The sequence below is a fragment of the Mustela lutreola genome, chromosome X (assembly GCF_030435805.1).
Source record: "Mustela lutreola isolate mMusLut2 chromosome X, mMusLut2.pri, whole genome shotgun sequence".
Lineage (NCBI taxonomy): Eukaryota > Metazoa > Chordata > Mammalia > Carnivora > Mustelidae > Mustela > Mustela lutreola.
In genome coordinates this window covers 96,852,211-96,878,835 of record NC_081308.1, presented here as the reverse complement: position 1 = coordinate 96,878,835, position 26,625 = coordinate 96,852,211, and the positions used below count along the sequence as shown (strand labels likewise).

Here is a 26,625-nt window from a genome sequence, read left to right as displayed (position 1 = left end):
TGGTATTCATTTGCAGGGATCAGATTTTCCTGAGTCAGAAGGGGGTTAAGAGATCTGCCAAATGCTTGGGAATGGGTTCAAATTATTGCAGAAGTGTAATGGAAAAATATGATTGATTGAGCTCGAGAGTATTTGCCCTATTCTTCATTGGATTGCCTTTCTGTTGTTCCTCTCACTTTATGATTCCTTTTTAAAAATTTATCTCTGAATCAGAGTGACTTGAAACCCTTGACTTGCCAAAGTAAATACATTGATGAATGTGTATTTATTCATATATTTGTAGTGTTATAGCTAAACTATGCTATGCTCATTTTTATTCTTCTGTTTGACAGCTAATTAATATTAATTGGTTACCAAGAGTGTAGTGAACAATAAACTAGAACTAGAACAGATACAAAGGAGTAGAAGTTCCCTGCCCTTATGGGGCTTATAGGATACTGCTCTCCAGTGGGGCAGGGGCTTAATCTTGCTTCCCATTATTACATCACTACTGCTCTCCGATGCAGAATAGGGCCTGACATATGATAAGCATTCAGTAAATACCTGTTGAATGAATAAATGAATCCATACATGAATAAAATCTTTTATAGTGACTGCTAATAGAGTATACATTATGAGAGGCTTTTGAGAAAAGCAGCAATCAGGGTCAGTTAAGATTAGTAAAGGAGAAACTCGTGGAGAGTTTAGTGATATGGTGAGGGGGGATGAAAAAATGATCAGACTAAAAAAAGAAGGAGAAATGATCTGATCAGACTAATACAAAGGTTGATTATTTGCAAGGTAGGCCTGGTTGAGTTTTAAGGCAGTAGGAGGCAGAAATATTTTGATAAAAGCAGTTTTAAGAGCTGGGTCTAGACTAAATAGGGGTGATAGCAGACTGGGGGTGAAATGAAAAGCATCAAGTAGCTTGAGATATGAATGAGAGAGAAGAGCTCTGGCCTAGAGAGTGAGAGGGGTGGTATAAAAAGTGCCTTGGATATAGTAGATACCTAATCAATACTACTGGAATGGATATGCTAGCAGTAGATAGCTTTATTCTTAGATAAAGAAGTGCCTTAATGTACTCCTTGAAGAAGTCTGTTATAGCCACTGTATATAGGATGGACTGATTGTGCATGTGTGTTTATGTGCACAGATGCTTATATGTAGATGGGAGAGGGCAGCTGAAAGGAGATCTGTTAGGTTATTATTACAATAGCTCTGTTGTGAAATGAGTACTTAAACCTATGTAGGCCAAAGGGGCGCCTGGGCGATGCAGTCGGTTGAGCATCTGGCTCTTGGTTTGAGGTCGGGTCGTGGTCTCAGGGTTGTAGGACGAAGCCCGGCATCAGGCTCCACACTCAGCGTGGAGTCTGCTTGAGATTCTCCCTCTCCCTCTGTCCCTCCCACTCATGCACGCGTGCTCTCTCTCTCTCTAAAGTAAATAAATCTTTTAAGAAAAAAGCCATGTAGGTCATGAAAATATAAGGAAACAAAAGAATAAGCGATATGTTAGAATTAACACATAGTAATAGTGAGAGATTGGGTATGTTAGACAAAGGAAGGAGGGAACAATAATTTCAAGATTTTGAGACTGGAAAAATAAAGTGATGATAATGACTGAACTATCAAAAGGATAGCCTTTTGGAGAAGGTGAAAGCAGTCTGGGACACAGTAAGTGTCAGAGTGAGAAATCTTGCACTCAGCTAGAGGTCTGTGACTAAAGAGAGCATGATAACATTAAAATGTGAATATAAGCACTTGTTCAAAGTATGGCATGAATGAGATCTCCAGTAGTGCTGAATTGTAGATCCAGGATTCTCACCCTCAATATTATTGGCATTCGGGGCCAGATAATATTTTAATGGTGGTAATAGAGGAGGCTGCCTTGTACGTTGTGGGATGTTTAGAAGTATACCTGGTTCCTACCTACGGGAAGCCAGTAGTAACCTACCCCTAGTTCTAACAACCAAAAATGTCTCCACACATTGCTCCATGATTCCTGGAGAAGAACCATTGGTATAGAGGCAAAAAGAATAAACTTCAGAGATTAGACCTTTGTGGTATAGTGAGATGTAGGAATGGGGTTGGGAGGGAAGGTGGGTCTAAAATATCAACACAGAAGGTGGGTCTAAAATTATCTGAAGTGATTTAAGGAACCACTTTTGGAGAATACAGAATTAAAGAAAGCAAGGGAAGAGGAGCTTTGGCAAGTTTTTGAAAATTGGCCTTTGGTAAGAAAACTTGAATGGATGGAATGATTTCCCTATTCACAGAATATCCAAAGGGAATTTGGTTTAAATGATGGATTAACTTGGCTTCTTCTAGAGGTGCATGGGTACTCGTCTCTAGACCTGAGGCACTACCTTGGCTTTAGAAACTTTTCAAGTGAACTTTGACTTCCTTGAATACTGAAGACGTAGAAAAATAAATCATCTGGGATCCTGTGGGGAGCGCAAACATTGTATGTTCTCTTTTCCATATACTTACACACAAACTAAGGCACAACTTCTGTTTTGTTTTTACCTCCAAGAATGTGCCCATATAGAATTCTAGGATTTCATTTTGCCTCCTTTCTTAATTATTGGTCAGTGTTGAAGGTGAAAAGGGGAAGAGCAGATCCATAGAATACCTGTGAATTCAAAGACCATCAGAGACCATCTGAGACTGTCTGTCTAGCCTATGTAGCTTTTTTTTTTTTTTTTAACTTCTTGAAACCTACTGGTCAGTGGTTTCTCCTAAGAGAGAGAATGCCATACCCAAAGGCAATGAGGCGTGAAATGCCATGGGGTCCTCGGGAACCTTAAATAATTTAACCATGCTGAAAAGTTAAGTGTGAAAGACAATGGAATGAGGTAATGCGATATATATGTAGTAATCTTTTTTGGAAGTTAACTTTTACGTAGAACCCTATATATATAAATACATATATATAGAAAACACCTAAAATACATACATAATATATAAATATATATATAAAACACATAAAAGAGAAGCCATCTGATACAACTTACCCACCATAGTGGCCTCTGAAGCACTCCACAGAACAGTTTGAAAATCACTCCAGGGCCTGGCATTTTATCTTCAAAGGACCGGATAGTAAATAGTTTCTGCTTTGTAGACCTTAGGCCTGCTCAGCATTGCTGTTCTAGCCAGAAGGCATCTGTAGCCAGTATGTATGTAGATGGGGTTGGATGGATTTGGCCTGCTGCTGACCAGTTTGCTTGGCTGACTCCTAAAACCCTCCTCATTTTTTACAAATGGGGACTCTGAGACTGAAAACAGGGAAGCAAATTACCATCAAGAGCAGTGCTAGGACTAGAATCCAAGTCTCCTGATTCCCACTTTGTTCCTTTACCTTTCATTTGTTGTCAGATAGAAATACCTGATTGTGTATGTGCGTGTGTGCATGTGGTAGGGAATGAGCTCTGCCTGTGGCTCTTTGAACAGTACCTTTGACCGTAAGTATTTATTTCTCATAAAACTGAGGTCATTTGGAGAAAATACGGTGTCCTTGCAGCTACTTAGTGCTTACTTCTAATTGTACCACCAATGACTGGCCTTGACCTATAAAGATCCTGAAGCTCTGTCATACGAACTGTTTGAGGCTTAGTTGTTTTTTGGGGAGAAGGAGCAGAGGGAGAGAGAGACTCTTAATCAGGCTCCATGCCCAGTGTGGAGCCCAACATGGGGCTCAATCTCATGACCCTGAGATCATGACCCCAGCTGAAATCAACAATAGGATGCTTAACCGACTAAGTCACCCAAGTGCCCTGAGGCTTAATTTTATTATGTTTTCCTAGGGGAAATGACTGTATTTTTAATGTCTTTAAGTTTTATTTTTTTAATCTTTAAGTCTAGTTGTCCTATACTACTACTTGGTGGTATACAACACAGTGATTCAACAATTATTTACATGATAACATGCTCACCATGATAAGTGCATTTCAGTATTATTAGCTACATTCCTTATGCTGTACTTTTCATCCCCATGACTTATATATTTTATAACTGGAAGTTTGTACCTCTTAATCCCCTTCACCCATTTTGCCCATTACCCCACTCCTCTCCCCTTTGACGACCGCCAGTTTGTTCTCTGTATTTATCAATGTGTTTCTCTTTCGGTTGTTATTTCTCTGTTTGGTTTGTCTTAATTAGACACTGATGTGATAATGAGAGTTACTGAAATAATGAAAACCATATCAAGGCTATCTGGCATGAATGTACCAAGTTGAAAGTCTTAGAGCATGTGTGATTTGGCATTAACTTTTTCTTTAAAAAAAAAAAAAAGTCCTTTTTGTGCTGGGTGATCTACTAAGCACTTCATGTGTTATTTCATTTGATTCTCATAGAGGTATAACACATCTTCATCATCTCCATGTTGTTGATGAATGAATAAATGGAAGCTCAGAGAGATTGTCTTACCTCAGGTTGCATACCTAGTGAGTGGGAGAACCAGGTTCTGAACTCAGACAGTCTGAGGCCAAAGCTCATAACCACAACCATTGTACTATGTGGCCTCTCTCTTTACCTAAGAAGGAATCACTGACATTTCTGATGACATTGGAAGGTGAAGTTGGGCACCCACAGTATCCTAATTACCGATCTAACATTTGAGGAGATACACACAGGAGATAAGTATACAGAAGAGAGTCAGAAAAGAAAAGGGGAAAAGAAAAGGGGATTTATCATGATGAAGGTAAAAGTGAAGCTTATAACAATAGTAAAGGAATTAATAAATTATATAGACCTTTGTTCCTTTTTAAATATAGATGAGATCTAGGGGTACCTGGGTGGCTCAGTCAATTGAGTACATCCGACTCTTGATTTTGGGTCAGGTCATGATCTCAGGGTTGTGAGATCAAGCCTTGTGTTGGACTCCTCACCAATGGTGAAGCTTGCTTAACATTATTACTCTCCCTCTGCCCCTCCTCCTCCCTCTCTAAAACAAAGAAACAAATAAATATGAGATCTAGAAAACAGAGTACATAACTTAGAATATAGCTGACTTGTTGATTTAATCTATAGGGTCTTGCATTGGTAGCATCCTAGAGTTGTCCTTTTCTGTCATAAATTATCTAGGGATAAAGCATTTCCTAGGTGACCCTGGTATTTATGGGTGAGCTATCCTCATTCTTCTTGTAAAAGAGGTAGGAGGAGAATTAGGCCGGCAGCAGTGGTCCTGGTACCTTACATGTAATCATCCCAGTGGCTCAGTGACTCCGACTGCTGGAGATGCTTTTGATAAGATATTAAGGTTTCCTTTCTCAAGAAAGGGAAGACATGGAGATATCCACCTGGCCCTGGACTGCTTCTTTTTCAGTTCTCTGTGCTTATACCAGAGTACTTTACCATCAAGGCAAGAACTGCATGCTCACTTTAATTGCCTTTAAGTATAACTGCTGTAAGCCTGAGTAATTATAGTTAACATCCTCTGCATTAACATTGCACTGTTCCCTTAGGATTTTCAGTGATTCACAAATAAATGCATTCAACTTTAAATAGCTCATGAGGATTATAGAACCCAGAAGGTGAAGATAGAGAATATTCCCTGCTCTCCAGTTATTCAAAGCTTAGCAAATAGGAAGGCAGAGACATCTGGGGCCTGACAGTCTTCACTGCCCTAGTCACTGTTGTTACAGTCACCCATTCCAGGAAAGAAAAGAGTTAGCTTACTGAGAGGAAGATTACGGTGATTACTGTTCATTTTATTTCCTAGGCAAAGGTCTTCTGGATAAAAGCATGTAGACTTCCAACTCACCTCAACTGGTTTACAAGGCTAAATTGAACTAGGTCTTGGAATGAAACGAAATGACAAGAAACTAAGAAAATTTCTAAAAAATATTTTCTTTATTTATTTGACAGAGATGACAAGTAGGCAGAAAGGCAGGCAGAGAGAGGGGAGGAAGCAGGCTTCCCGCGGAGCAGAGAGCCTGATGCAGTGCTCGATCCCAGGACCCTGGGATCATGACCTCAGCTGAAGGCAGAGGCTTTAACCCACTGAGCACCCAGGCACCCCAAGACAATTTTTTTAAGTTTTCTCAGTCACCTAGGCAAAGCATTCCACAGGTCTGGTGGGAAAATATAAGATAGGTTTTCTGCAACCAAGATAAAGTTCAGCAATCCCGACATTAGGAGAAGACAGTTCCAAGACAAGGACAGTTCAGCACATGCTTTTGCTGTCTGACCGGATATTCTAGACAGCAGTGATTTGGTCTCATTACCATTAAGAAGTTACCTGGTTTCTGCAGTGGGGAAGTTGGGATGGTTCTGCTGGCTTGGCCCCAGCTAACTGGGGGTGGGCAAGGCTGGAAGGGTGGGTAACCTCCCACGTTGCAACTATCTGCCTAGGTAGCTCAGGGGCTTGGGAATTTGTTGAAAACTTAGATTTGAGCTGAATTCTTCAATTTCCTTTTGACAAGGTTAACAATAATATTTTTATTTGGATCTTAATAGTAAAAGTATCCCTAATCTCAGCTTCCATGAAAGTGATAATGACAGCTGTGACTAGCTTAGAGGAATTTCTGTTTGAGAAAGAGTCCATGCCTTGATTTTATTGGCAAGATAGCACCCCACAAATATGATGAAAAGCAGAACCTCCTCATTGACTAACAAGCTGGGAAGGCTGCATTTACCCTCTCTTCTTAAATGCTGAGGAGGTATATATATGCCTTCCGTAAAGAGCCCTGAGATCCTCTTCATTCCTCCATTCCAGAGGAGCCAGGATTAAGTTTATGAATTACAAGGGTACAAAGAACTCAGTTTCTTAGTCCCAACCTGCTTCCCCCTTTGCTTTTAGTTGTGGTTCATAGGCTTGGAAAGAGGAAGAATCATGTTTGACTCATTTACTCTTAGATTCGATTCATTATTTCAAGTCTTTAGATATCTGTAAAGGTCCCAGAATGAAGTTGAGAAATTACGGTCCACTGTTACCAGCTCAGGCTCATGACTGAGGCAGAAATTGCAAATAACTTGTGTTCTTTTAATAAATATCTAGTGGGGCATGTGCTAGGTAATGAGGAGATTAAAAACTCTTCAACGTATGGTAGCTTCACTTTTGAGAAGCAGAAACTGTCCGGGAGAGCAGTGATCACCATATTGGGTAATTACAAGGACCACAGACTTCAAAGAGACAATTCTGGCTTCCTTGTAACTCCAGCACCCTTTCTCTATATAAGGGTGGGGGTAGGTTTCCTTTCCATACCAAATTAAGGTTTTCTCCCTGGAGAGTCCCCATTTTATTTTTTCGAATTTCTGTACTGTAATGACCAAAATAATACATTGTTGCTCTCAGAGTATTCCATTTTAGAATGAAGAAGAGCAGATAATCCATCAGGATTATTATTTTAATAATGGTAAAAGTTTGCCATCAAAGACAGACTTTGGGGGCACCTGGGTGGCTCAGTGGGTTAAGCCTCTGCCTTTGGCTCAGGTCATGATCCCAGGGTCCTGGGATCGAGCCCCACATCGGGCTCTCTGCTCTGCAGGGAGCCTTCTTCCTCCTCTCTCTCTGCCTGCCCCTCTGCCTACTTGTGATCTCTGTCAGATAAATAAAGAAAAAATCTTAGAAAAAAAAAAGACAGACTTTGTTGATGGAAGTAGGTCTGGAGAAGACAGAGAGGTGGGGGAAAGAATCAAAAATAAAAGGGAGCTCCTAATTCCTCGTCCTCGTCACATTCTGTGTGTGCTAACTACAAGGCAACTACTCATCATGAAGGACCTTCTTACCATTCATTCTTTTTTTGGAGCTGGACAGAAAGTGATCGAAACACAAGGATGGATTTGGGAGCTAAATACCTGACCCTGTTATTCTCTTTCCTTCCATCTTGCAACTCTCCCACCCTGGAATTTCAGCTGAAAAAGAAGCAGGTGTACGTAGATAAGGTGGAGAAGATGCAGCAAGCCCTTGTACAGCTCCAGGCAGCGTGCGAAAAACGCGAGCAGTTGGAGCATCGTCTCCGGACACGGCTGGAGAGGGAACTGGAGTCCCTCAGAATTCAGCAGGTATGGAGAACTTAAAGAAAATGAGATTGTTTCTGGCCAGTTAAGTTTCATTTGGTGCCTGACGTGAAGATTGGCTCATCTTTTTGTCCCGCCCAACTTTACTTCCAGACTGACTCCTCATGGTAAAGATGAAGTCGGCATCCTTAGCTTTCCTGTTCCAGCAAAATCCTTAATGCCTGTTATCTTGTGCCTTTTATCTTCAAATGAACAAGTAGACCCTGTAAGAAGTCAACATACTGTACAAATAGACTTCTTGACATTTTAGAATTGAATGTGGTCTTTAGAATCATCTGGCCATACTCCTCCTCATTTTTATTTATGTATTTTATTTTTGAAAATGTTTTATTTATTTATTTGTCAGAGAGAGAGCGAGAGAGCGAGAGAGTGAGCCCAAGCAGGAGGAGCGCCAGGCAGAGGGAGAAGCAGGATCCCCGCTAAGCAGGGAGTCCAACGTGGGGCTCCATCGCAGAACTCTGGGATCATGATCTGAGCCAAAGGCAGACATTTCACCAACTAAGCCACCCAGTTGCCCCATACCCCTCCTCATTTTAGATGGGAGAAAATCAAGACTCAGAAAAGGTTGCATGACTCACTTAAGGCTACACAAGAAGTTAGGGGCAAGGTCAGGCCCCAGTCCTAGATTTTTTTTTTTAAAGATTTTATTTATTTGACAGACAGAGATCACAAGTAGGCAGAGAGGCAGACAGAGAGAGAGGAAGGGTAGCAGGCTCCCCACTGAGCAAAGAGCCAGACTCGGGGCTTGATCCCAGGACCCTGGGATCATGACCTGGGCCGAAGGCAGAGAGGCTCAACCCACTGAGCCACCCAGGTGCCCCCAGTCCTAGATTTTTAATGTCTTATTTCTGTTGTGTACCATGGGACACATTCTCTCCAAGAATGGGGGCTCTACGAAGGGGACTTGGCCACCGTGGTTCGCTCACTAACCTGAGGCTTCTCCACATCTCCGCACCCAGCGCCAGGGAAACTCTCAGCCCACCAACGTTTCTGAATACAATGCCACGGCATTGATGGAGCTCCTCCGGGAGAAGGAAGAGAGGATCCTGGCCCTGGAAGCCGATATGACTAAGTGGGAGCAGAAGTATTTGGAGGAGAACGTGATGAGACATTTCGCTCTAGATGCTGCTGCAACTGTAGCTGCTCAGAGGTAAGGAGGTGGGTGGCTGTTAGAGTCAGGCCCTTCAAGGGGCTGGGGGTGGGCGTGGGGGGCAGAACAGAAAGGGGACCGATGAAAAGATTTTTCAGTATTTTTCCTGTCACGCTCTTTGCTCTTTCCCCCTCCCCTCCCCTCCCCTCCCCGGCCCATCTCTGCTTAAGTGTGTTTTCTTTCATCTGATGAAGCAGGGACTGTGAGGGGAGAGGGTCAGGAATTGGTAAATTAACATTAATTTATAAACTTAACCAGAATCCTAGCTCGGCTTTCCTTGGGAGCCAGAAACATTGCAGGTGGGATCACCCAGACGTTCGCACACCTCTTTCCACCAGAGCCACAGCTTCTTGCAGCCACGTGTGTAGCTTTCTTTGTTTGGCCCTGGGACTAGAGTGGAGGCATCTCCGGAGAAATGCTACTCGAATTAAATGTCACTCAGGAGTGGTGGCCGCCATTTGATAGCTCTGGCTCACCCCAAGTATGCCAAAGGCTGTGCTCAACACAGATCCATCCCTGCCCTTTGAGCAGGTCTATATTTGAAGGCCACATTCTCTGCATCCGTGAGTGGGTCACATGGAAACGGTCACATTCCATTTGGTCAGGGAGAGAAAGTGGCAGGAGGATTTCTTAAGTATTTTTTGCCTCTGACATTTCCCCCTTCCACATACTCACATACCAATATTTCAAATATTGGTCTTTGGAGGAAACGGTGCTCTTACCTCGTCTGGCTGTCTTGCTGCTGCTCGGAATCATGAGTTGGAAAAAAAGAAACAAAACAAAAATGAAGTTTGAAGCAGGAGGTGGCCTGGGTTGTTGGAGAGACGGACAGAGCCTGGGGTGGGGTTGGGTGTCTGAGGGAGTCTGGAGCCTCTACCTAGAAAGTTATTAAAATCCACGGTGCTCCTAAATGAGGTGAGCTGGAGGAATCTGGAAACGCTTGCCAGAGTTTAGGGCTGGGATGTGTGTGCTGTGCAGAGGCGGTGGCAGATACATTTATCTGTAATTCCTTCTCATGCCTTCACTTCTTTCTGAAGAGCTGGGCTGATGGTTTGCAAACCTACTCTCAATTCTCCAGGAAGACATCTTACATTTCTGTAACACACTCTGCCCGTCTCCAAGTATCTTCTATAAACCTTAAATGGATTGGAATTGCCTCTGCCCCAATTTCGAGGCCCTCATGGGCTTAAGCTTACCCGCCTTTGTTTTTCTGCAAATGGTAGAAGCACAATTAAGTGTCATTTTAGCTTCTGTCTCCCAAGAGAAATATCTGTGCTCTGTCCTTATCTAACAAAGGTTGTTCAGGCAACCCTAATACTGCAAAGGAGATGCAGGATGATTTCTGTCATCTTTGTGCAGAAACTGAGACAGACACCGCTTGCAAAGGTGTGCAGTGTGAGAAAATATTGGGCAGCCAAGGTTCTCGGTGCTGGGATGTTCGCTATTAAAACTGACTCCAGAATAGACTTCAGGTCAGGAGAGGCAGGAAAGCTGGGAGGTTGTCCCCAGGATCTTGTATAAAGAAAGGACCTCCTTCCTTCATTCTGGAAGTTTTGGGTATCGAGGGGAAACCCCCTTTCAGGCATTTCTTTCCAGCATCTATTGGCTTCTGTAAGGTAGATTTAAGTCAAATTTGTTTAAATCACCAGGTAGGAGGTGGAATCATTGTTTCCAGTTAAATGTGCATGCTTATTATTTCCTATGATGAAAAGCAGCTAGTTTCTGCCTAGCAGAAACACCTTAAGTTAATTCCTCAGGCAGACATCCTGTATCTGAACTGTATAGTTTTTGCATGCCTGTCAGTCCAGTCCACAGGAGAAATTGAGAGATTGTATTCAAATTCCTGCAGAATGAGAGAACCGGACTAGGTAATTCCTCCAGAACCTTCTATTTCTAGGATTATACTAATTTTTTTCCCAAAGATAATGCCTCTTACACTTGGCCACGGAGACTGGTTCCCTTTTCTCCTTTCTCAATGAGATTTCAAATTCGAAAGGCAGCATTCAGAAAACTTTATTTCAGGACCTGTGAGTTCTTCTACCTTGCCTTCCAGCATCTCTTGTCATTCCTTTCCTGTCCAGTGGTTTCATTCTGTCTCTTCTCAACCCTAAAAATTTGACCACGGTTCTGCTCTTTGCCCCTTTCCGTGGTAAAAACCTTACATTCTGTTTTCTTTCTAAATAATATTTAAGTGCCTAGGGTATTGGTGGCAAATAGAATGTGCTCAACATGTATTTGAATAAGGAAGGAGAGAAAGAAATAAAAAGGGAGGAAAAAGAAAAGAAGAAGCGAAAGAGAAGGCAATGATTTTCAATTCTATAACTTAAATCTCTAAATCTAGTGCCATATTTTAATGACCTGCTTGGTTCCTGTGTGTTCTGCCGGTATCTCAGGCTTAATCTGTTCCCAATGTAATAGCTTATACGGAGGTAAAATTTGGGAAATGTTGCTTGGGTGATATCAGTGGTAGTTACAGAGTTTTTTCAATTGAGGTATTATTGATATATTAAGAAAACACTTATTTCAAGTGTATGGTTTGATGAACGTGGGCAGGTGAATACAGTAATGGAACCACCACCCCAGTCAAAATAGAGGAAACATTCTAAAGTGCTCTAGCATTCCTTCAACTAGATCCCTTCCTCCCCCACATGACCAGAGACAACATTTTTGGGCATTATTGTTTTGCCTTTTCTAGAATGTTGTAAAAAAGGGATTTATAGAGTATATACTCTTTATGTCTGATTTCTTTCACCTGGCATCATTATTTTGAGATTCATACAAGCTGATGCATGTATAAGTAGTTTATTCCTTTTCATTGCTGAGCAGTGTTCCATAGTTTGGGTCATACCACAGCTGCTTATCCATTCACTTGGTGATGGATATTTGGATTGTTTCTCTTTTTTGCCCATTGTGAATAATAAAATACAGATTTGAATATAATAACAGACAACCGTCTTTTCTCAGGTGAGAAAACCTAATAGGTGATCAGTTTATGCCCGTGTTAGCACTTGGATTCTACCAAGCACCACTTGTCAAAGGGAAAGTGGTCAATGTAAGAAATCACAGGTAGTCTTTTCTGTATAAGGTACTCTGCTAAGTAGTTTACAGTTATTGCTTATCCTCCTAAAAGTTCTTTGAGGTAAAACAATTGTTTATTGTATAGGTGAGGAAACTGAAGCAAAAACAGGTAAAATAATTTGTCCAAGATTACACACAGTTAACTAAGAAGAAGAACTGGGATTGAAAGTGACATTTTGACACCTTGACTACTATCCTCTGCTCCTTCCCAGATATGATGATTTTAAGATGGTACAATAGGGATTAGGAACTGTTCAAGAGTTCCCATTTGAGGCTTCTTATTTAGTGACTCAAAATACTATATAATCACAATAATATGGCCCAAATTATAATCCCATATTGTTGTGCTCCTAGAGGTTCTCTAGATGCTTAATATAGATAAGGGATATTATTACCAAGTAGTTCATCCTAGAAGAACAGATTTGGCAGTGCAGATTGAAGTTCACAAATGGTGAATATATTTCTGAATAGCAGCAAAAGGATAAAAAGATAACAAACTTGATCGGCCCTGCAATTGACAAGTGCATTTCCTGAATTAGGTTGTTAACCTTCTCCAGACATGCACTGTTTTGTTTTTATTTTGGGTGCTGTAAATCTGGGAAAGAAGGAAGGAAGGAGAAAACAGGAGGTAGAAGCTGCTTGCACACATCATACATGCCTTCCTAGCCCTTCCTTGTAGGCTTTCCTCACTTTCCATCCTTGGCTTTCTCATTATACCTTCTGTCTTAGTTATCTTGTTCTCTATTACAACTTCAAATAGTAAGTCTGACATCCCTTAAAGTTAGAATTGTCAACAACTTGGGGCGCCTGGGTGGCTCAGTGGGTTAAGCCTCTGCCTTCAGCTCAGGTCATGATCTCAGGGTCCTGGGATCGAGCCCCGCATCGGGCTCTCTGCTCAGTGGGGAGCCTGCTTCCCCTCCTCTCTGCCTGCCTCTCTGCCTCCTTGTGATCTATCTCTCTCTGTCTGTCAAATAAATAAATAAATAAAATCTTTAAAAATAAAAAAAGAATTGTCAACAACTTGTTGGGTATTGTCATATGGCTATTCATAAGACATGTTAACTCCAGTGTAACTAAAAATCAAGACGCATTATTGTGTTTTCCCAGAGATCTCTCCTTATTTTCATAGCACAGAAAATGAGTGGTATGCCATCTTCTCTCGGCATTTGGATTAGAAACACCGAAGTTCTCATTCATTCTTTCTCTAACAGCTACCTTTAAATAGTCTCTTAAGTTGTAGCAATTCTGCCTCCTGTAGCCTGTTCCATTCTCCCTGCTGTTGAATTGGTTCATGATTTCAGTATCTCTGGATGGGATTATTACACTAACTAGTCCTGACTGGTTTGCCCAAGTCCAGTGTATCCTCCCCCACAACTTCCCATCACGTTTCGGCCAGAGAGAATGCTATCTTTCTAAATCACAGCTTGGATCATCGCAGTCCCATCAAAAATGTCTAATGGTTTTCAGTGCCTGTTGGAGTAAAATTCAGACTCACTTCTGTAATAACTAATTATTTACCTGTTTTTTTTTTTTTCACCTCAGCTTGCAAGTCTCCTGCAGTCAAGGACTAGTCTTATGCATGTCTAGCCACTTTTTAGCATCACAGTGACTTCAAACACACAGTGCCCCACTCATGGTCAGGTTCACATATTAAATAAACAAAAGGATGCTATCAATAAGAAAAGATGGATTTGAAGTATAAAAGGTTTTTTGTGAAGATTTTATTTATTTATTTGGCAGAGAGAGACACAGTGAGAGAGGGAACATAAGCAGGGGGAGAGAGAGAGGGAGAAGCAGCCCTCCCAGCTGATGAGGGAGCCCAGTGTGGGGCTCGATCCCAGGACTCCTGGATCATGACCTGGGCCGAAGGCAGACACTTAACGACTGAGCGACCCAGGTGCCCTGAAGTGTAAAAGTTTAAAACACTAGATGTTTTAATGAGGAAGTCATGGGTGACATTCGAGAAAAGAATGTCGGCAACAGGATAGGGATAACTTCATTGGAGAAAGGGAGGAGAGAGATGACTAGAGGGGGAGGGTCACCAGAAACTCCTTTACTTAAGAATTTAGATGTAGGATGTCAAATTTGGGGATCTGTATTTTGGAGTATACACGTAGTGTTTTCAAGACACGAGCTCACTGCAGATGTGCCTAAGGATTGGAGTATTGGAAGTTACCAGGTCAAGTTGCTCCTTCCAGCACTGTGCTTGCTTGCTTTTTGCTTAGTAGTTCCAGTCTTCTAGAAGGAAGATTGATGTTGAAGGCCATCCTGGCAGCTCTGTAGGAATTCACTAAGTGTCCCACATTTTCAGGCTCCATTCCTGAGGAACTCACAGTGTCCATATCAATTAGCTGGCAGGGCTCTAAGTCCCCAAAATGGTCTTTTATGCAGTGAAAGTGGCAGTAAGCCAGCATTGGCTCCCCCAGTGACAAACCGTATGCTCATGTCCCCAGTGTCCATAGACACCAAGAATTCTCTAGAGAGGCCTGGCTCTGAAGCAGCCATTCCATTGGAACTGTGCGCTGTAGGAACTGCCTCCGGGATATAATCCCAGAGCTGGAATTCTTTAGAGTCACACTCTCCTGGATGTTACTCTCCTTCTATCTATGTACTTTTCTCTCTTAGGTAATAGGTAACTTTGTTGAATGTTTTTACTGTGACTGGCACTGTGTCTTTTACATGCATACTTTGACTTCATCCCCCCAAAATGCCACAAGATTAGAGGTATAATTATGATTTCTATCTTGCATATGAGGAGACTGAGCTTTCGAGAGGTTAACTGACTGCCTGGGCTCATAGAGTTTGTTAGTGGCAGAGTACTTGAGAAAGTGGGATTTGACCCTGGTGTGGTCTATAGTAAGCGCCTGTGTTCTCCACCTACACAATGCCATTTCCCCTTGGGTACTTTGGAACACAAGAGCCATCCCCAATGGGACTGGAAGCAGGTGAATTCACCAGAGCAAGTGTGGAATTCTGAGATGCTAAAATGTTTCAGATTTAGCAATTGATGTGAGCCACTGTAGTCCTTGTGCTTCTTGCTCTCCCAATGATTTCACCACTCAAGTACGTTGTTTCAGCCTTGCATGTAAAGTGCAAGCATTTGGGGGAAACAGTAGGTTTATAGAAACTCACCCAAATTCTCTAACTTTAATACCAACTTTCTGCCTCTTCATTCCCCTGCCCTTTCCTTCCCATCTGCACTGGTCACAATCTCTAAGCTGAGAGAACACAGCTAGCTGCCAGCAGAAAATTCTCCCACAGATCCTCATTCTCAAAGGAAGTATAATGAAGCTATGCCAGTTCATTGTTTTCTTGGTCTATTGTCGGCTTTCCTTGAAGACCCATATAATGACATCAATATTCTTCCTAATCCCTTTTTTTCCCTCCAAGTGATTCAAAGAAGATCTAGTTTTCTTCATTCCCTTCCCTCTTTTGTCTACCACTCGTTCTAAATGCACTGAAGAAGGATGCATGACCTCATTTATCAGGACAATACAGGATTCTGTATATCTTTGACTTGTGCTGTTTAGACATCAGCCTTGTCCATGGGCTAGACCCTCTCCCCAGCAGCGTCTTCTCCTTCTCCTCTTCTTACTCCCCCATGCCTTCTTCTCCTTCCTATCTCATACACACACACACACACGCACGCACACACACACACACACACGCGCACACACACACTTCACTCATTACTTAGTCTTTGAGTAAATGGCCTGAGACACTTTCAGATGAAACTGGGTGGTGCCTCTTGCAGTTGGGACTCTGGCAAGAGACCAATAGTGTAGTTGGGGAAGAGACTCCTTGATTTGGCACTAGAATGTTTCTGATGTAGGTCAGATAGGAATTAAGTGGCACTGACTCAAAGGCCCTACTTCTTAGTCAGCTCACACGCTCTGTCTGACCTTCACTGTTGACGTGTCTCTAGTTTGTTTCTAGCACTCGGTGTAGTTGTTGTTATACATCTGTAGCAGTAACTGTCTAGTACATTCTCTGTCTTTTGGCAAAGTCTAGCCTTTTCCCATTTAAAACTGTCATGAGAATAAGGTGGAAATAAATAATAATTATTATTTATATTACATATAAGACAGTATATATAAATACAAATATAAATAATAATATAAAGTGGAAATATAAATATCTTCCTATTACCTGGCCATGATCAAAAACCTCAAAGCGACTCTGCCAGAAGGCTTTGGGAGGCTGTCTGTCTAGTTCTGAAGGCAGGCCTGTGCTCTTCGTGTAGAATCCCTTCCTGACTTCTGCAGCTGTACTCATGCCAAAAACCTCTTCTAACTCTAAAAGCTGTGCTTCCCCATCTTGGAGGTTCTTCTCAGTAAGTCATCCAGAAATCGACCATTCCTAATGAGTTTGACTGTAGCTTACTGCTTTCCGGCAATACCTTTGACTTGAGATGGAGTTGATAGGATTCATTGATTTTGCTGCCTTGTCATCATCATCACTGCCATCTTCCTTCTCAGGGACACAACAGTCATCAGCCACTCTCCCAACACCAGCTATGACACGGCCCTGGAAGCTCGCATCCAGAAAGAGGAGGAAGAAATCTTGATGGCCAACAAGCGCTGCCTTGACATGGAGGGCAGGTAAAAATACCGATCTGGACCCTGGTAGAATAGAGAAGAATGTATCGAGACCAGATAGGTCAGAAGGGAAGGGCAGGCATCTTTATTCACAACCGGAAAGCTTGATAATGCAGCCTCCCCAACCCCTGCACCCCTGCCAGCCTCTTACTTGGTATTTGAAATACAATGACTTTTACCTAGCTGTTCCCATTGGCCTTGGTAATTGCTTTCCATCTTCCCTCTGCCAGAACTTTATTGCTGGTATTTGCACTCTGGGGTATTCTTTCTAGCATTGGACTTCAACCCTGTGATACAGCAGCATGCACAGTAAGAGAATATCCATTCCAACTTGGAGGTAGGGTACCTGATACCTTTTATAAACTCATGATCATTTACTTATTAGCTGAAATTGTGGCCCATTCATAGTTCTCATCTTTTCATTAAATACATCATACATTGACGCAGATCGCTCACTTCAGCACCCCCTGCATGAGTTTACTCTCTCATATACAGTCTTCTTTTCCACCATGACCTTACTTTGGCCTCCTAATTTTTTTTTAAAGATTTTATTTATTTGACAGAGAGTGGTCACAGGTAGGCAGAGAGGCAAGCAGAGAGAGAGAGAGAGAGAGAGAGGAGGAAGCAGTCTCCCTGCCGAGCAGAGAGCCTGATGTAGGACTCGATCCCAGAACCCTGAGATCATGACCTGAGCTGAAGGCAGAGGCTTAACCCACTGTGCCACCCAGGTGCCCCTGGCCTGCTAATTTTTAAAACAAGTCCTGGATGCTCTGCTATACTCATCTAGGTATTAAGAAAGGCATTTTAAGAAATGTGACACGCCGTCCCTTGCTTTACACCCCAGAAATAACTAAGCCACTCTTCAGTCGAAAAGATACTGGAAGCTCAAGTCCATGCAGGCAGTGAGACCATAACATGGAGGAGGCAACAACGTTTTTTATGTTCTCTTTTTATGGCTTCTAGGATTAAGACCCTCCATGCCCAAATTATTGAGAAGGATGCCATGATCAAAGTACTCCAGCAGCGTTCCCGGAAGGAGCCAAGTAAGACAGAGCAACTGTCGTCCATGCGACCTGCAAAGTCTCTGATGTCCATTTCCAATGCCGGGTCAGGCTTGCTCTCACATTCTTCCACCCTGACTGGCGCCCCCATCGTGGAGGAGAAGCGGGATGACAAGAGCTGGAAGGGGAGCCTAGGTAATGGCAGTAAATGAAGAAGATGAAAATGACGCCTTTAAGGAGAGCCCCGACTTAGATATGTACCCACTCAGCAAGGAAAAGGAGTGATGGTCCAGAATCTAGAAAGGACGATGTATCAGGTTGGGTTTCTGATTGGGTCGCTCCTAAGAGGAGCTCCTCCACGCTTTGATGAGTCACTGAGAGAATACTGGTTGAAACCAAGGCCTTAGAAGATAAGAATTCTGAGTTCTGTTTGGGTGGGAAGGAAGACAACTTCAGTTTCCTTTTAAAAATTCTCAGATCTGGTCTTGCCAAGTGAGACCCTTTGTCTTTGTCCAAAACCTATGTGTCCTTCATGTCAGTCAGTATCTCAAAATTTCACATTTTCTCTGTTTTTTCCTCTCATGGAATAGGAGGACTCAGAATTCTAGTTAAGCTAAATGGAGCCGGGTGGCAGGTTTTTGTTACCAGTATGTTCTGAGATGAGAACTGAATATACTTTTTCATTCCATTCCTGTCCATTCCTTCCTCTCTAATCAAAACCCCATTGTAGCTACCACAAGGCACATTTTTAAAGCCTGAGAAAGCCCACTTTGTATTTTTATTTTGGGTCTCTTTGTTGCTTCTAATACCTTTCTTGGTCCTCTGACACTTGCAGTATCCTTTGGGTAGAAGAGGCATTCTGGGGATCATGGTCAGGATTAGAATCTTCAGTTGCACAATTATTATCACCCTCATCCATGACCACAGACTTCTTTCCCCAATCCTTTCCAGTTGTCTATTGGTAAATGATGTTGGCGATAAGTGGAACTGAGTGGAAGCATTCTGAAAGCTTGCTGGAAATGAGTTGCCATTGGAAAAATAAAACAGATTCTCGACACTTCAAGGTTTCATACCTTGGTTTGGGGTGGAGAGCCAGGACCAGGAGGGATGTGCCTGTCAAACCGATTCCTGGGTTCTCTAGAGGCACAGGGAAAGTTTCTCCTGAACCTTCTGCAGGAGAGAAGAGGCAACCAGACGTCTGCGTTTGAAGAGCCTGTACTTCTCTGACCTCTTTCCCTCTTTCCCTCCTAGGTATTCTCCTGGGTGGAGACTACCGCACTGAGTCTGTCCCTTCCACACCATCGCCGGTGCCGCCCTCCACTCCCCTGCTCTCGGCTCACTCCAAGACAGGCAGCCGAGACTGCAGCACCCAAACGGAGCGGGGAACAGAACCGAACAAAACTGCAGCTGTCGCTCCAATCTCTGTTCCTACGCCAGCCGCTGTCGCCGCCACTGCTGCCGCCGTCACTGCCAACGCTGCCACCAACACTGCCGCCGCTGCTACCAACACCACCACCATGGTAGCCGCTGCTCCGATTGCGGCTGCCGCCGCCTCTCCGGCTGCTGCCGCCGCCGCTGTCGCCAACCCATCTCCGGCAACTGCTGCTGCTGTTTCTCCAGCTACTGCTGCTCAGAGTCCAGCCGCTGCCTCTGCTGTGGCCGCTGCTGCTGCTGTTGCTCCCACTGCTGCTGCTCAGGTTGCTCCAGCTGCTCCAGCTCCGGTTCCAGCTCCGGCTCCGACTCCAACAGCACCTCAGGCATCTGCTCCGGCTCAGACTCAAGCACCAGCTCCAGCTCCGGCTGTGGCTGCTCCTCCAGCTCCAGCTCCAGCTCCGGCTCTGGCTCAGGCTGAGGCTTCTGCAAGTCCGGCTGCCAGTTCTGGGTCACGTCGTTTGTCTATACCCAGCCTGACCTGCAATCTGGATAAGACAGGTAAAGATTCTTTGGGTTCTGTCCTCAGTTACAGGTTGTTTGTTGGCACCCTGCTGCGTAGACACTGTTGGTCATTTAGCCAGAGTTGTTCATGTTCTCAGAGGGGATTGATCACAAGACATAAGTGCAGAGTCTGTAGATGACTCCTTGGGACACCAGGATAGGAACAGGAATGAGCCAAGGCCATTCTTCAGTAGAAGTAAATGCTCAGGTGAACAGTGGGAGAGGGTGGCAGGCAAGTCTCACTTCGCCATTGGCTTCATGGCTCCCAAGCTGTCTATTTTTAGGAATCTGTGGCTTTTCCTTGTTCCTAAGTGCTTTCCAATCCCTGTTTCCATTTAGATGGCCCTGTGTTCCACTCCAATACTCTGGAAAGAAAAGCTCCCATTCAGATCCTGGGACAAGAGCCTGATGCGGAGATGGTGGAATATCTCATCTAAACGGCGTATTCGAGAGCTGCAGTTTATCAGCGAGAGTGCTTTTAATCATTTTTCCCTTTTGTTTGTTCTTATTTTGAGGGTGAGGACAAGGGTTGGGGGGGATGTTTTTTAAAGGGACTTTTTATTGAAACGACCTAGTACTTAAGTAATACTATACAAACTCCAGTCTATTCTGGTACACACTTAGAGAGTACCTCTAAAGACCGATTATCAGAATGTGCTCTAAAGTTTACTGTTTGGAATTATACAAATACTTGGACTGTTGATAGCTGACTATACATGAATGTTTTCAACGTGCATAATTTTATTTAGCATTTTGGAGAGCACAGTACGTTTGGAAGACAGTTTGTAACATGTAGTTCAGAAATGGGAAGCCGGAGAGAATTTGCACATGTGCTGTTTTGTATACTTACCATCTACACAGCGTCGAGAGAGAGAGAGCTCTATGGCTCGGGCTCGTGAAAGGGAGTAGTTTTGGGAGCTGTGTAAGCTAGAGAAAAGGCAGGGAATTTGGGGGTGTGGAAGGGTGCTGGAGCTAATTTTCCCTCCCAATTTCCCAGTTGCCCTGTACCAGGAGATTGTGTTTATCTTCATTTCAGTGGTGCTTTGGAAGTGGATTCTTTTGGTTCCCTCATGGAGGTTCATACATTCATATATATACTCTGGAGTAATTTATGCATTTGGATAATTAATATATTGCTTTCAGATGCTAGGAGAGTAAATTAGCTGCGTGATGTACAACTTCCTCTTTCTTAGGGAGTTAGACCATCAGAGGCCTTGATGGAGAGTTGTTTGAGGTGCTGTGTGCGGCCACGAACACAGCTGGCTTGCCTTTCCTGAGACCAGTCTGCTTAGTGTTTATTTCTTCTCCAGCATGAACTCACTGGCTGCATCACTAGTCTCAAATTTCCAATCGTTGACAAAACCAGGAAGCATATTCAGTGATGGGCCGAATGCTTTGAATTTCTGGTGACTCCTCTGAAATAACTCCTTTTGTTTTCCCCAATTCTTAGCATACGTCTTAAAAGGCATCATTGACTCTCACCTCCAAGGGAATAGCATCAGAAACCCAAAGTACTATGCTGCAGCGGGGGGAGAGGTGGGTTGCAGATGTGTTCTTAGCTATCCCCTCTCACTGCCAGTGACTCCATCTCAGAATACCTTCGGAGAGCAGCAGGAAATGTGCATGTGGACAGGGACCAAGGAGACTGTGGCTCCAAGCTTTGCCATGGGGCTGCCTCGAGGGACGAAAGAGCTGCTTTTTGCCACAGGTCCCTGCTCTGTGTCACCTCTCTGCCCTTCATTAAGGTGACAAATCTGCCGACAATGTCATTAAGATCAGTTTTCAGGGGTATGGGAGGGTGAGGGAAGTTGGGGGCGGGTGTTAGGTAAGGGTGGGGGGGTAGAAGTTTGGGGATGTGTTAGTTAGAAACCAGATTAATAGAAGAGTAGGCCTGATATATTACGTTGTGAGGCATAGTGGCTGGAAAGAACTGTAGCAGTAGAGCCCTATACTCTCAGTTTAGTGATGAGGCATCTGAGATCCTGAGAGGTTACGTGACTTTTGCAAGATCACACAACACAGCTTTCCATTTTACCATGCTTCTTTCGGGAAATCTTATCTACAGCAAGCCTCGTTTTAAGAAAAGGAATCTTGTCAGACCAGGGCATACATATTTTGTAAAACGTTCCTGGCTTGAGTAGTTTGTCCAGGGTTCTGAATTCCTACTTTGCCTCTCCTGCAGTGCCTTTTGCAAGGTCTCATTTCCACACTGAGTCACATGAAACTCTCCCCACCCCAACCCCAAAGAAATCGGCCTCACTTCTTCTCTTGCTGTGGATTGACTGCCTCAGATCATCTTACAGGGTTCCTCTGTGACCACGGGAATGGTGGCCTGTTTGTTTAACAGTATTTTTGCGCCATTCCTAATTCTCTTCCATAGGGATCATCCTGCACGGTGGAGGGAGAGACAAGAGGGAGACTGATGTGATTTTCAGCCAGTCTTGACATTTCAGTAATGAAGTGATCATCCTACACGTTAGTCCTCTGTCATCAAGTGAATCCCAAATAGAAATTAAAAGTGCAGTTGTGTTAATACTGGTTCATACTACCCTTTAGTCATAAGGGGGGAAAGTCCTCAACTAGTAGAAGCCACAGGTAGCAAACTTCGGGACTACTACCTTCTAGCCAAATAAATAAATCCAAATAAATTTAAACCTTTCATCTACTCCTTTTATGGTTATAACACATTGCCAGAATTTTTGCTAGCTCTGGGAGCCATCATTCTAATCACATTCTGTAAGGTGACAAATGTCATACATTCCACATTGTGTGGCAGCCATCTCTTTAGACTCATGTCATTTTGGGAAAGGAGGAAGTTCTTGGCTGAGTGCTACCTTGAACTTTCCGCCGCATCTCTGCCCCCTCACACCAGAGGCAGTCTGGTTTGGCTCAGTTTTTACTCCCTGGTAATTGGCTAAAGTAATAACCGTACATCCGAGAGATGGAGGAAGTCCATGTCAGTATATTATGTTTACGAGGAAGGTAGATTCAGCCTTTTCAGAAAATCTCTAATAGGTGTCCTTTTAAAATTTCAGGTTTATGGGAGAAATGTCAAGTTAGTCACCTTTTCACAATTGTGTGGATATGTAACATTTGGGGGATCTTTGTGGACTCCCGCTTATCTATGCATTTTACCGGCACCTCAGGACAGAAGGGTGACCTTGTTGTCTTAACGTGTATTGCTCGGTGGTCTCTGGGGACCTTTCCAGTCAATTGTACCCCAATGTCCCATGTACAGAAAAACTTCATTAAAACAAACTTTACTTGATATAAAACTCCTATTAACGATTTTTATTAAATAAAAGTAGCTTGAATGTTCTTTTAAAATCATGTTATCTGGATTGTTGTTTCAATGAAGGATTTATTTTCCATGCTGCTTTCGAGCTTTGGGATGACAGGATAGCAGAAACCTGAGATATCTGCCATCATCTGCTGCAGGAAACACCAAGTGTTCTCTTGTTACGCAATTGGGTGGGTACAACGATTGGAAAATGAACAAAATGACTGTGCAAACTACTTTTTAGGAACAGCCTAAACACTCAGAATGCGGCAGCTTAAAGTGCATACATATGGACTAACTTTTATAAATGATATTCTCATGTCTGTTAGCCATACAATCTCCTGTTATCTCAGTTACTCATTTCACATATGGAATGTGTTCACTTCAAATGTGTGCTTTCTTCCTGAACATATTGTCAAAGGAAGGCATCAGCTATGGGCTAATTGCCATCAATTTCAGCTCGCCATGATCCTTGGAAAGAGATCTCCCAAGTATCATTCATCATCAGTAGGACAAGTGTCGGGAGTTTGTTTATTTTTTTCCAGTAGCAACGATGGTTACATGGAGTTGTCAAACCTCCTTCTGGCCTCCCTTGTGATTAATGGCATGTGTTTATAAGATGGATAGCTAGGGTTGGCAGATGGCTAGAGAAGAAGCACTTCGGTTTAAAATGTATGTGGCCCCGTAATGATTGAGACCCCATTCTGTAATCGACTGAGCTAGTTCCAATAAAGATAAGCAGGTTTGAATCCACTTTGTGCCTATCTTTTCACTGACAATAAATTTAGCCATTTTAAAATGCAGTGCCGTGTGGAAAATGTTTTGGTGTTTACCCAGCAGAGGCTTTATTTACACTGTACGAGTGATCACTTTGAATTTAGTATGCAGTGAAATTGCCTTTCAAGGGCAGCTTAAAGTATGGAGTGTGATTATAAAGTATTAAGACAACACCACAGGCCACATGCTCTAATCGGTTCCTTTCTGTATTCCGGCAGCATATATTAAAAGCTTTGCATCTTTTAATCTCCCGTTTCTGAGGGATAAAATGATGGCCACCCAAAGCAGAGAATTCATCCTTTAGTTAGCAATTTGGAAGGCCCCCTTGATGCTTCTTTTGTACCCTTGTTCTTATGCCAATTCATCAGTTTTGGTTGAGGGAGCTTGTTATTAAAAGCAAATCAAAACCGCAAACAAGTTGGCTTTTTTCACCGAAAATGTGAAAGTGGAAAGTGCACCTCCTGTTTACAACTGGGTCTTTACAACACGGGCTTTGAAATGACACTTCTTACAGGGAAATTGGCTGGATGCGTGTTGCAAAATGTATGGGAAGGGGATATAGAATTCATTAAACTCTAAATTTGATTTGTTACAATGAATTCGGGCTGCATTCCCTCCATATTTATGATGAATACATTGGAAACGTCACACTAGGTATGAAAGCCCACTCCTCTCTTTTGGGATGAAGATGGCTTTAAGTGAACCCATCTTTTTTTTTTTTTTTAAGATTTTATTTATTTATTTGAGAAAGGAAGAGAGAGGGGGAGAGGGAGAAGCAGGCTCCCTGCCTGAGCTCGATGCTCGCTCCATCCCAGGACTCTGGCATCATGACTTGAGTGGAAGGCAGTCGCTTAACTCACGAAGCCACCCAGGCGCCCTCAACCGCACCTTACAAAGCTCTGTGAAACATTTTTTTTTTTTTCAGAAGTATATTGTGACCAGTTCTTAATGAGCGGTCATTTGCAGGGAGAAAGAAACAGGTTCCTTCAAAAGTGACTAAGATTGCGTTGTAGGAGCTTTGTAGAATGAGCTGGTATTATAACTGATCTGATCATCTGTGTGGGTTCTTCCTCTCCCCTTGCTGTGGGCCTCCCTACTGTGAAGCTATTCGCAGTCTATGTGAGTTCCACAGTTTCAGGGAAAAAAACAAAAACAAAAACACCTGCTGCTTCCCACTTTCCTCACCTCCCTCTTCTCCTGCAGGGAGGTTTTTATGGGAGGAAAAAAGTGTGTGATTTCGTTTCAGAATACTTTCTAAATTACTTGGCTATCACCATGATAATTGAGTGAAGACCTGTGGAGGACAGGACTTAGTTTCCAAAAAGGAAATGACACCAAAATTTCATACCACGCCACAAATACTCAGATGCACCAGCTGGCCAAATCCAAGGTATTTATTTAGGCTCCCGTGGGTTTTTTGCTTGCTGAATACCTCTAATCAATGGTTTCAGGCACGTATGAGTTGTGGAATCTCACTGCAGATTAGATGTTGCCATTATGTAAAAGGCCCCAGAGTTTGAAAAAAAAAAAAAAAAAAAGAACAAAAACATAGCCCATGGTTCTAATTTACTAGAGAAAATGACACATATGCATGCGCATACCTACATTTACAATTCTTTCTGGCATATGAAATGAAAAAAGTTTGAACAAGATTCAGAACTAGTGCAAAGGACAGAATGATTGCTGGGATGGCACAGAGTATGTGTGTAGGGGCCGGGAGGTCTAAGGCGGGGGGGGGCGGTTTGAAGGATGTACTGGCATTAACCTGGTGAACTAGGGAATGGGGATGAACATTCCATGCAGAAGGAATAGCATGTGCAAAGGCAATGTTACTTTGTTGGACCTGTGATCAAAAGAAGACCACTGTTTCCAAGATGAAAGGCCTGAGAGAACTACGAATTCTAACACCTCTCAATGGAAATTTACAAGCTTCCCGGATTAGGTGGTAGAATGTAGTGAACTGGTCCAGTAGTTGAAATAACATGGGTGTCTAGTCCTAAATCTGCAGCTAAACAGTTGTTTACCTTTGGGTAAGTCCCTTAACAGGATCAGAGAGGTTTATCAGTAAAATGGGGATAAATACTCGTTTTTGTGGACCCCATGGAGAGGAAGTAAGAGAGCTTCATAAAATGAGAACATAAAAAGGTACTAGTCAGAAACAATGGGATGAATTTATAAGGATGAGGTTTCTGTAACGTCTATTAAGGAAAAATTCAAACATACATAGAACAGAATAAGACAAGGCCACTCCATGTGTCCATTACTGGGCTTTAGCATTATCAATGTGTAGTGAATCTTGCTTCATTTATCATCCGTGCCCATCAGCCCCATATTATTTGGAAGCACATCCCAGACATCCTAGTGTGCATCCATAAATATTTCAGTATTCATAAAAATGAAACTTTTAATAATGAAAAGTGTAAAGTGCTACTCCTGGAACCCAAACAAGATGACAGCCCGTCTGTGCTTTGCCATTGACAAAGCTTCTTTGTTTGATCTCACAACTCCTGCCTTAAACAGAAACCTACTTTCTCAAAAATAGAGGGGTTCATTCTCCCATAATCCGAATATCAAAGGGGAATATATTTTCTTTAAAGGCTCCCCAGTGCAGCTTCTAAGCTATTATTTCTCCTCCACTCATATAAAAAGCTCCAGCTTCTTTAAAGTCCCTGTCCTCCACCTGTTCTTTATTTATCTTCATCTACTGATTAGGGCACTATCCCAAGCTCAGATGATTTTGGCCCCTAAGTCACAGTTGTCCTCTCCAGGCCCAAACTACCCAATCAGCATCCTGCACTATTAGCTCAC

At 42.9% G+C, this 26,625-nt stretch overlaps 1 protein-coding gene across 4 annotated transcripts in view; it reads left to right on the top strand.

Annotated features, from left to right (window-relative positions):
- The window catches only part of AMOT (angiomotin), a 63,216-nt gene extending 39,373 nt beyond the window's left edge, over nucleotides 1-23,843 (top strand). For all 4 annotated transcript variants that reach the window (XM_059157492.1, XM_059157489.1, XM_059157491.1 and 1 more), the window contains 6 exons: nucleotides 7,834-7,983; nucleotides 8,958-9,148; nucleotides 16,705-16,827; nucleotides 17,788-18,020; nucleotides 19,077-19,757; nucleotides 20,100-23,843. In XM_059157492.1, the coding sequence (XP_059013475.1) occupies nucleotides 7,834-7,983; nucleotides 8,958-9,148; nucleotides 16,705-16,827; nucleotides 17,788-18,020; nucleotides 19,077-19,757; nucleotides 20,100-20,197 (1,476 nt within the window). In that variant the 3' untranslated portion in view covers nucleotides 20,198-23,843. The remainder of the gene's footprint in view (nucleotides 1-7,833; nucleotides 7,984-8,957; nucleotides 9,149-16,704; nucleotides 16,828-17,787; nucleotides 18,021-19,076; nucleotides 19,758-20,099) is intronic.
- The last annotated feature ends 2,782 nt before the right edge of the window (nucleotides 23,844-26,625 follow it).